This window comes from Octodon degus, unplaced genomic scaffold (genome assembly GCF_000260255.1).
Source record: "Octodon degus isolate 3935 unplaced genomic scaffold, OctDeg1.0 scaffold00014, whole genome shotgun sequence".
In the NCBI taxonomy this organism is placed as follows: Eukaryota; Metazoa; Chordata; class Mammalia; order Rodentia; family Octodontidae; genus Octodon; species Octodon degus.
In genome coordinates, this window is record NW_004524590.1 from 21,381,213 (window position 1) to 21,392,766 (window position 11,554).

Below are 11,554 nucleotides of genomic sequence, written 5' to 3' on the forward strand. Positions count from 1 at the left end.
AGAAGCTGTTGATTCATTGCTTTCAGCTGTGTGATTCCCAATTTGTTCTGTGTTAGTGTCCTCTGCACTTGTTATGGGTGGGCTTGGTTCTGAGATTGCATTGTGCTCCTTCTCGTTTTCATTTTGTGTAGCACTGTCTTCTGACCTTTGTTGTAGATCTTTGGTGCAGTTATAACCTTAGCACCTACTGAAGTTCAGGTGCAGATCTAGAAAGGTTGGATTTATCCAGCTGTGCCTGGCTTGGGTCTGGCTGCTGTGCTCAGCTCCTTACTGCTGCTGTCCTTGGGGGTGAACCTGTTGTGCCCCTCTGGCAAGATGTTCTGCTCCTGGACTAGCTGGGTGGTTCTGTCCCCTATACTCTCTGCAGGGATTGCAGCCGCAGGGTATCACCCCAGGCCTGTATGCCAGGCCTGAGCTGAGCCTGGAGGGGATAAGGTGGAGAAGGGTTGAGAGGCAGCTCTCCCACACACTCACCAGGCCTGGAGTAGGACTGGATCTGGGGGTTCCTGGAATGTGACAGAAATTCCTACTCTGTGGGCGGGTTGTGGCTGGGTACTACACAGTGATGGGGGGTGTCCCAAGAGGGTGTCACCCATGCTGCCCCTGGGCTGGGACCAGTAGGTCACGCTGGCACAGGGTCGCTGGAAGCTCTCCCACACACTCACTGGGCCTGGGCTAGGACTGGATCTGGGGTTTCCCGGAACTCGGCAGAAATTCCTACTGGGCAGGTGGGGTAGGTGAGGTGCTGCAGAATGGCAGCGGATGTCCCAAGAGAGTGGAAGAGGGTCTCACCCACACTGCGCCTGAGCTGGGACCAGTAGGTCCAGCAGGCGCAGGGTAGCAGGAAGCTTTCCCACACACCGGGCCTGGGCTAGGACTGGGTCTGGGGGTTCCTGGAGTGTGGCAGAAATTCCTACTTGGCAGGCGGGGTAGGGGAGGTGCTATGTAGTGGTGGGTGTCGTCTCAAGGGGGTGGAAGAGGGTCTCACGCTGCAACTGGGCTGGGACCAGTAGGTCCCGCTGGCATAGAGTCGTGGGAAGCTCTCCCACATACTCACTGGGCCTGGGCTAGGACTGGGTCTGGGCTCAGTAGTGTTCTTTAATGAAAAAGGAGCAATCACTTTCCAAAAATTGGAGCTTGGTTCAGTAAATTGTATATTCAAGTACAGGCTACTTTGCAGCTACTGAAAAGCATTTGGAATTATGAGAATACTGGCATCTCTCTAATGTCAGCTTGTCCTAAATACCCTCACATACTCCCATTTACTGAAATCAATAAGTAATAAAGTATTTCAGTATTATTAGAGATAGAGATTACAGTGACTTTTAAATAACACTTTGTAATTAGCCACAGTGCCTAGAGCTCCTACTCCCTATGTCTGTTGATGTAATAAGTAAGGGCATTGAGTCTTAAGAACAAAGACCTGGGTGTGGTAGTGCACTCCTGTAATCCTAGCACTCTGGAGGCTGAAGCAAGACTAGAGGAGTGCAAGGCCAACCTGGCCTACATAGTGAGTTCAGTGCCAGCCTATACTACAAAGCAAGACCTTGTCTCAAACAGCCAAGAAATCATGGGACTCACACAAAACAAAGTCATGCCAGAGAGCTAGCCTAACACTAAGTTCCAAAACACTGAACTCAAGAAGAGCTCAAAGCACTGGCAGCAGTACAGAGAGGACTTGAACCAAACAGGACTGACTGCAAGTGGAGCTTTGGAAAAAATCAGATACAGCCATATGCCACATGTTGTTGTTTCAGTTTTCCACAGACCACATACACGGCAGTGATCCCATAAGATTTCAACAGGACTACAAAGTTCTTGTCTCCTAATGATATTAACCTTGAGGACATCATTGTGCAAGAATTAATTATTTACTTGTTTGTGGTGATGTTGGTGTAAAACTTTCAGTGCCAGTATATACAGTCATGTATGGTATGTACTTTATAATGGTATAGACAGCTGTCTCAGTTACTCTTCTCTCATTGCTGGGACAAATACCCAATACTCAAAATGAAGGAAGGAAAGTTTTATGTAGCTTACAGTTACTGGAGGTTTCAGTCCCTACTCAGCTGGCTCCAAGGCAGCATAGCACATGGTACAGAGCAACCTTTCATGGCAGCAGCAAAGTAGAGAGAGAGAAAGGAGGAGTAACCACAACAATGGCGAAAGAGAGCAAGTCTGTCTCCCTTATGTTGCATTCAGGCTATCCGCTGCAGGCTGGGTATGATACTTGCACCTATAATCCCAGTGGATCATGCGTTAATCACAAATTCTAGAAGTTTGCCCCATGACTGCATGAGGCTTTGGGGGAACAACTAGACACAAATCATAACAGCTCTATTACTGGTTTATATATTTACTTGACTATACTTGCATCAACATTTTAGCCTTCAGAACATCATTGTGCAAGAATTCATTATTTACTTGTTTGTTGTACTATTTATAAGAAGTTACTGTAAGACAGCCATGTTACACTGGCAGTTACTCATATCTTGTGTTTACCCATTTGGTATTTCTCTGTCCCTGTCTCTTGTCTTCCTCTCTCCCTCTTTTTCGTCCCCTTACACACATGATCCTTATCTTTTTTTCCACCATACTGAAGATTGAACCCAAGGTTTTTGCACTGAGCTACATCCCCAATCCTTTATTTATTCATTTATTTTTTAAAGCATAGCAGTTTATTATCAGTATAATGATGAAGGGCAGTCTTCAAGGGGCCGGAGTGAGTCCTGACAGCAGGGAGGCAGCCCCTACTTGCCAGTGATGAGTGGGTTCCGCAGTTCTGCTATGACTGAGTCCTTGCACAGGAACATCTTGCAGATGGAGCGGTCCTTGTTGACCACCTTCGACTTCTTCTTGCCCTTGCCGCTCTTGGGGACCTCAGTCCACATCTCTTTCATGTTCTCCAGCACCATGTTGTGGTGCCTGTCTAAGGCTTCACCCCAGCCTAGGAATTTCTTCTTGTGGCAGTTGATGAGCACCTGGGTGTTCTTGACTGACTGGATCAGCACAGAAAGTGGACCCATGTTAAATTCCTCCTCCTCTCACTTCTGCGATTATCTCACTCTTGGGCTTGTGGAGGAGGCTCATGGTGTTAGTTGCAACCTCCACATTACTCTCGTCTCCCCTGCCTTGCTTCGGTGTCAGAGGAAAAAACCCCAACCCTTTTATCTTGAGACAGGGTATTACTGAGTTCTCCAGATGAGACTTAAACTTGCTATCCTCATGCTTCAGCTTCCCAGAGCTGGGATTACAAGCTTGTGCCATTGCATCTGGATCCAGGTCTTTAATTGCAACAGTGGCCATGTCCACTGATTGACATCATTTGGGTTTGTCTTAAATGCAGTCTATGGTGTTTGTACATGATGAAAGTGCCTAACACATTCCTCAGAATATGTCCTTGTACTTAAGTAATGAATGACTGGATAGAGAAAGAGTAATACTCCTTAGAGAGAAATTAGTTATGAGAAGCAAAAATTAAGAAGAGAAAATAAAAGATCCTGCACAAATGAAAAAGAGGACAATCAAACTTCTTCACTTAATGCCCACTCTGTGCAAAATAAACTGTGCAGAAAAGGTTCATTCAAACTGTCTGCAAAATTACTAGGAGCAGAAGAAAGTGGGCTACAGAACTACTTTTTAAACAAAGCAAATCAGATCATTGTAGCTAATGAAAATATTTCTCAGAAGAGTAGCAACAAAAAAATTATAACATGCCATACTGAATTTGTTTAATCTCAAGTATCCAATACAAAGTCAGAAGGGGACCCCAACTCAAAAAAAAAAACAAAACACACACACACACACACACACACACACACACACACACTAATGAAACAACTGATTTTAGGCTAAAAGAAAAAGAACTGATAAAGACAAAGACTAGATCACAAAGGGACCCAGTAGTGACAGATTCATATTTAAACTTATTTATTTTCTGTATTTAGGACAGGGTCTACAGGGCCTCACTATGTAGATCAGACTTGTAATGATTCTCCTGTTTTCAGCCTTTTCCAAGTGCTGGGATTACAGGCGCGTGTCACCACGCCCAGTCTCAATCACTGTCTTGGCACCCGGCACACCAGGAATCAAACCCCAGCTGTTGTGCTCTGCCTAAGCAGGCGCTTTAGTCTGCTAAGCTATCAGGCCAGCCTTCATATTTAAATTTAAAGGCATTAAAGAAAAGCTGTAAAACAGCAAGTGAAAAAAATGAGGTAAAGAATTTAAAAATTGGACGGGAAGCATTAGAGATGCAATGAAAGGTAAGAATATTAATTTATCAGCAACCTTTTGTTAACATTCTTAAAAAAGAAAAATCAATCCTAAGACAAAATTAGTATTTAAAATCACAATATAGGGGCCAGGGAGATGGCTCAGTAGAATAAGCACTTCCCTGGCAAGTGCAAGGGCCTGAGTTCAATCCCTGTTTCTGAAAAAAACAAATCATCACAATGTAAGAACTTCTGAATATACATATTGACACAGCTCACTGGGTACATGGTAAAATTGAACAGGAGCAACAAATTTGGAAATGTTTCATTGTAAAATACTGGACAAACAAAAAAATTTTTAAAAAACATTTATTGGCACTATGTATTTAAGAGGCTGTCTTTTCTCCAGGGATAGAGGAAAGGAGAAAAGGAGGAAGGGAAAAAAACACATATGAGATAGCCAAGATAATTGTACTGCTAATTTCTATTCCTTGAAAGGAACAGTGCTTAAATTGTTCAATCAATTTTTGATACTTGTATCTGTTAATCTTAGCAATTACTTTGAAGATAACAATATGCAATATAAATATTGTTAATTTCCTATCATCTTGTTTTGAAATTCTCTGTTACTTTTGTATTTTTATATTATTTTTTAAAAACAAGTTTGCAAAATGGCATATTCCTATAATCCCAGCACTCAGGAGTTTGAGGAAGAAGGATCACTATAACTTGAAGGCCAGCCTGGGCTACATAGTGAACTCAACAACAGCCTCTACTATGGGGTAAGACCCTGTCTGAAACAAAAACATTGTTAGGACCTCCAGTGTTTTGCACATAACAATGGAACATAATAAAATTTTTTCTCTTTGAATTCTTGTTCCTTGAATTTTTCTAGGTAACATGAATTCAGAAACTTACCACCTTCAACATAAAGAGGTTAAGGAAAATGTGTGGACTGAGGGTTTTATATCTAGCCAAGATGCCTAAGTTTTGAACCTGTGAATGCTTTCCTTTGAAGTTCTCTGCTGTTCGTACTGTATGTATATATGCCTTCCATTAGTGCTGCCCTGCCCAGTACAATTTTATGTATTACTGGACATGTTCTATACTTGTACTATCTAAAATGCTTCCAAGTGGCCAACATGGCTTTAGTGAACACTTGAAATGTGGCTAGTGTAATATAGGAACAGCAGTCTTAAATGGCCACATGTGGGGTCCATCTTCATGTATATCACAGTATAGAAGGATGGACTTTATTGAACCTGGAGTTGCTTGGGAAAATTGTGTCAGACGATTGATGAGCATTTTGTTTGTTTTAGGACCAATAAAGATAACAACACATACAAAAAAAAGGAAAAATTATGTGTTTAGACAGAATAGTAGATAAACTGTGTGTGGTGGTACGTCCCTGTAATCCGAGCACTCTGGAGGCTGAGGTAGGATTGTTGAGTTTCAGAACAGTCTGGGCTGCAAAATGAGCTCAAGGCCAAACTGCACAGCAAGACCCCTGTCTCAAAAAGACAATAATACGAAAAAAAAAAAAAAAGGTACAATAAAGGAGAAAGGACAGTAGTATATAGCTCATTGACTCTTATAGAGAAAATCAGTGGTGATTAGAGAACATTTTAAATTGTCAAAACAGATTATAAAACAGTTAAAAATATAATGGAATTAAGCACGTCATAAAAGTTATTACTACAGGGATATAGTAAAATAGAAACCCTTTCCTGGGGCCAGGGAGAATGCTCAGTGGAATAAGTGCTTCCCTGGCAAGCACAAGGGCCTGAGTTCAATCCCCGGTTCCCCCCTCCCAAAAAAAGGAAAGAAACCCTTTCCTAAATATGAGTATAAAAAATTTTTAGAAAACAGTAAAAAAAAAGTAACATATAGAATATATATAAGATGGTTATGTCAAACATCAACATTGTGCTATAAATGAAATTAACATGATTTAAAAAGACTGTAGGGCTGGTGAGATGGCTCAGTGGTCTAAAGCACCTATGTGGAACAAGCTAAGCAAAGCACAGGGACCACGGTTCGATCCCCCAGCACCACATGCCAGCCAGCCCCGCCCCCTGGTGGGCTGAGCTGGCTACACACAAATAAATGAATAAATAAGTAAATAAAAGTTTAAAAAATAAAAAGACTGTAAATCACATGATGGGTAAAGTTTTACCAGTAAGAAAGCAGGGGTCGGGGCTGGTGAGATGGCTCAGTGGTCTAAAGCACCTACTTAGAACAAGCAAAGCACAGGGACCGCGGTTCAATCCCCCAGCACCACATGCCAGCCAGCCCCGCCCCCTGGTGGGCTGAGCTGGCCACACACACACACACAAAAATAAATAAATAAAATTTAAAAAAAATTAATTTCCAAAAAAAAAAAAAAAAGCAGGGGTCATAGTCTTAATACTAACCAAAATAAAATTAAAGCAAAAAATAACATTGAGACATATTATTTAATCTAAAAAGTTATTTTTTCAAAATGAGGCTCTGAAAGTTGTTCATGTTTACATCCTAAATAACACAGTAGCCATTTATATAAAATAAAATATAGGAGTTGAAAGAAATCGATCAAATTGCAATAGTCAAAGGACTTTAAACGTGTTATTCTTAGTATAAGACAGTCAAGTGGACAAAAAACAAAAACTGAACAATCAGTATAGTTGATCATTAGATATATGTCTAACCCACACCTAGATAATAGAATATATATCTTCTTTTTCAGTGTCTATGGAATACTTGCATATACTGATATTAGGGCACAAAGGAAATCCCAGAGGGTTTTACAGAAATGTTGTAGTCTGATCACTGCAGTAAAACTAGAATACCAAGTGATTAAGAACAGTAATGAGTCTGGGTGTGGTGGCACGCACCTGTAATCCCAGCGCTGGGGAGGCTGAAAACAGGAGGATCACTACGAATTTGAGCTGCGTAATGAGACCCTATACACACACACACACACACACACACACACACACACACACGAACAGTAATGAATTATAATCATAGGAAGAAACAAGAATTTTCGGAACCATCCTGACAAAATATAGGTATATAAAGATATGTGGGAGGAGTAGGAGGGCTTCTTGTAGGGCAGAGGAAACAGGTAATGATGAAAGCTATGTTGGAGTTGGAAAATCTTTTTACAACCATATTCATGTTAAAGATTAGTTCAAGCAAGTCATCTCTAGATAAGTATAGGTAGAAATTTGGGTGCAGAGCATCATACTTGCATGGTTTAAGAGTGTCTTCCTACAGATTGCTAAGTGGATAACATCCTTTCTGGGTGTGCAAAATTAACATCAATAAAGAGCAAATGAAGTACTCCTAACTATACGGAGGCTAAGGTAGGAAAATTGCAGGCTAGAGGCCATCTGGAGAACTTACTGAGCCCCTATCTCAAAATAAAAATCATAAAAATGCTGAGGAGGTAGCTCAACAGTGGAGCACTTGCCCATCATGTGCAACAAAGCCCTGTATTCAGTACTAAAGTAAAAGAATAACTTTGAGCAAAAATGTTCTGCTCATGACAGTTACCTGTGATATAATTTGCAGATGATTTTTATTATCTTTGTATTTTCCTAATTTGTATAAACTACATTGTAGAAACAGAAGTTCTTAAGTGCTTTCAGCTTACTTTGGGGAGTGGCAGCTACTTACCTAGGAGAGCAGGGATGGTAGATAAGAACGCTGCTCTCCTGTTACCGTGTGAGTTGTGATCAAGGATTCTCTGCTTGGGTAAAAGGCTGCTTCACTTTTGATACCTGCACTAATCACCATGTTCCCTGTGACCCACCCAGGTGCTGCACTATCTGGCAATCCAGAAACCTGCAGACCTAGCTCGGCACCTTTTACCTTGTGTGATTCATGCAGCTGTACTCAAGATAAAGGAAGAAGGTAAGTATCTTAGTCATTGGTTCATTTCTAAAATGAAAGTGTTTTTTACTTACTTAGTGACTTGATTTCTTTAAAATAGAAAATCTGGAAAATATTTCTTCCATTAAGAAGATTATAAAGCAGATCATATCCCATTCCAGTAAAGTTTTGCACTTCCCCAACCTAGAAGACAAGAAATTGGAGGTAAGTTTGATGTAGTGTCAAAATCTTGCCAAGAATCCACCCTACTTGGCAATAATTATTTTTTAAAGACACCAAGTTTTTAAAAGTTTTTGCTTTGCTGATGTCCCTCAGTATGTGTCTCCTTTTCCACTCTTAGGAAATTATTCATCAGATTATTAGTGTGGAAGCCATAATTGCAAGAGCTCGGTCCCTGAAGGCCAAATTTGGAACTGAGAAATGTGAGCAGGAAGAGGAAAAGGAAGATCTTGAAAGGTAATTGCTATTTGGCTACCTCCAGTTTTCCTACTGGAAACCACCGGTCTCTTTGGAAACATTGTACTCATACATTATCTGAAACATGTATATCAAGACTGAGAAATAATTATCCTAGGATTTGACTTTTGGTCAAAGTTGCTATCAGGTGTTTCCCTTCCTCTCACTTCCAGAAACCATCTACCAAGGCCTCTTTCTAGGGGTTCCTTTGCTCCTGGAGATGTGGTGCCACCGACTGGGGGAGCTCTTAACTCCATTCCTCACAACACCCCCAAACCTTCAGTCCCCCTCTTTTCCTTGACCATAGTATCAAAATGTATGTACAGTATCTGCATGCTGTCCTAGTTATTTTATTTTCAATAGTATGTGTGGTAACAAAGGTGCTCATCCTATGTACTTTGGAAATATGTTTTAAAAGAATGACCACATGGCTTCTCCAAGATGAGGCAAGTGGGTGGACCATGGAAGGTCTTCCATTTTTAATGATGCTTGACACTGGTACCCTGTTACCAGTGGAGTCTGTGTTAGTGTGAAGCTGTTCTTTTTTGTGTTACTTGAAAGATGTGAAAAGGGGTTTTCAGAATAGCTTTAGTGTCTTGAATTTTTCACAATTTTTAAAATTTCATCAGTTTTTAAAACCTTGAAAAAGGGGATTATTGATGCTAATTAATGCCATATAATAATGCATTTGTTATAGCTTTTTAACAGGTTGTTGAATTTTGTATTTTTAGTTGAGTGAAAATTTCTCCCAGCCTACTTTGCTCTTGAAAATGCCTTCCTCTGAAGTGAGACGAATAAGCTGTAATCAAGGGAATCGCTCCTAAAATACCAGTATGAATTAGTGAGCAGGTGGTGCAATGCAGTGGCTCTGTGCTTACTCATTTAGTTCCGTGTGCTGTCGGTGACATGCTTGGAAGTACTGTTTCCAGCATGTAACAGCACAGCTTACAGTTGGAAGTTTGCCCTGCAAACTGTATTTAAGCACAAAAATAAAGCCCTGAGGGGGAAAGAAAACAAGAAATATGTATCATTACTTTGCTGGATAAATAAAACTTGGGTTATATTCTACAAGAAAACATTTTTTGATTATTTACTGGAATATGTTCTAAGCTTCCAGCGTGAATCAAAAAGACTATTTCTTCTTACACTTTGATAAAGGCTTTCTTTGTGTCTGTTAGTTACACAGACTGGTGGTTTTTGTTTTGGTATCCTTGTATAAACAGCAGAGGTATGCTTTTTAAATATGTTATGGATAGAGTTGAAAGAGCAGTAAGATTGTTAGTTGAATAGATTGTAATTCTAAATGTCATGTCTACTCTAAAATTTCTACTCCAGGTTTCATAGATTTAACGAGTACCAATTTGAGGATTTGTCAGCAAAAATTCAGCTAAGACTGTGGACATAGTGACCTGAGCAGCTGGCTTTCCATCATTTTACTGCTTCTGTCTCCTAGGTTTGTGAGTTGCCTGTTGGAGCAGCCTGAAGTGTTAGTCACTGGGGCAGGAAGAGGACATGCTGGCAGGATCATTCATAAGTTGTTTGTGAATGCTCAAAGAGTACGTAAGAGCCCTTACTGTGTCAATAATTTCTAGGCTTCTGCTCAGGAAGACATGGGCTTGACCCCCAGACGTGACTCAGATTACGCTGCTGCCAAGAAGCCTCTACACTAAACAAACAATGACTCTTGGCCTCTGTGTTTTTGAAAGCTATTGGCTTTCTGCATATTAAAGTGAGATGCTAAATTATAACCTGGCTTTCAGAAAAGCCATTGTACAGAAGCTGGCAGTTACTTGGTTAGCAGTAGCCCCAGCTGTGGAGGTGAGGGGGAGTTGCGGGGTTGGGGTTGGAGGCAGCTGCAGTGGTGGTGGTGGTAGTTTCTAAATGAATGCAGTTTGGCCTGAATTATAAATCTAACTAGTTTTACAATGGTGAAGAGATCCAGCTATAGAAATTTTTCCTAGAAAGTAAGCAAGAGATTCTGGACTTGTAGGATGGTAGAAAGTAAGGCTTCTGCACAGAAAGAAAGCCCAATTTGAAAATTTATTTTCTGGGCCGGCCAAATAGCTCAGTGGATTAAAGTACCTGCAAGCAGGTGCAGGGCCAGGGGTTCAATCCCTGGGCCTGCTGTGCCAGCCCCAACCCCAGAGTGCACTGAGAGGGCAATTGGGACTGGGTGTTGTGGTGTGCGGCTATAATCCCAGCTCTTGAGAGGCTATAAAAAGGCACATCACTACGTATCCAATCTAGTAGTGAGACCCTGAACACCCTGTAGACCCTTCCCTAGAAATACAAAAAAAGAGAGAAAAATTATTTTTATTATTACTTCTACTAGTCAAAGTAAGAGGTTTAAAATTGTATAATACTGTGATACTTCAGTTTACAAACTTAATTTGTTGCACAATTTTGGAAAAGATGGCCATGCTTGTGTTTATGTAGGAAAGATGGCTGTCATGTTTGTCACCAAGTACAGGTTGCAAACAAAAGCAAAATCTTGCCAAACTCTTCTGATTACAAACCTAATTGTTTGCAAACAAAAGCATTTGTGAACCAAAGCATCACTGTGTCTTGGTTACTGGTTAAGAGGGACTGGCATCCACAGGTGATTATCCTGTCGGGACACATTATTACAGAAAGTCTGATAAAACTGATACACGTATAAAACCAGGTTCCCCTTACCTGAAATTATGATGACACTAGAAACTTGAGCACTAGTTCAGCTTTGAGAAGTCATTTCTGAACCAAATACGAAAAAATTTTTTCTGCGTATGGAATAACAATTTTAAAATTCCTGTGAAGTTAGTCTGGAGTCCATCTAGTTAATACAGTCAAAAGCCATAATCAAATATATTGATAGATGTTTCTTATGAAGAACTAAAAACTGAGGTTATTTACAGAGTAGCTCCCTAAATTTAAGAAAATCGAGCTCCTCTCCCAGGCACAGTGCTTACAACTGAGCCCCTGAGCCCAGACCTGCAGAGTTTGCTGTTTTTATCCTAGAAATGTAAGATATC

General features: G+C 40.7%; 1 protein-coding gene across 1 annotated transcript in view; it reads left to right on the top strand.

The window, feature by feature from the left end:
- Rab3gap1 (RAB3 GTPase activating protein catalytic subunit 1) overlaps window positions 1-11,554 on the top strand; it is a 106,070-nt gene that overhangs the window by 90,253 nt on the left and 4,263 nt on the right. Inside the window, exons 20-23 of the mRNA XM_004626382.2 lie at window positions 8,012-8,108; window positions 8,188-8,291; window positions 8,428-8,543; window positions 9,997-10,099. Of these exons, the coding sequence (XP_004626439.1) occupies window positions 8,012-8,108; window positions 8,188-8,291; window positions 8,428-8,543; window positions 9,997-10,099 (420 nt within the window). The remainder of the gene's footprint in view (window positions 1-8,011; window positions 8,109-8,187; window positions 8,292-8,427; window positions 8,544-9,996; window positions 10,100-11,554) is intronic.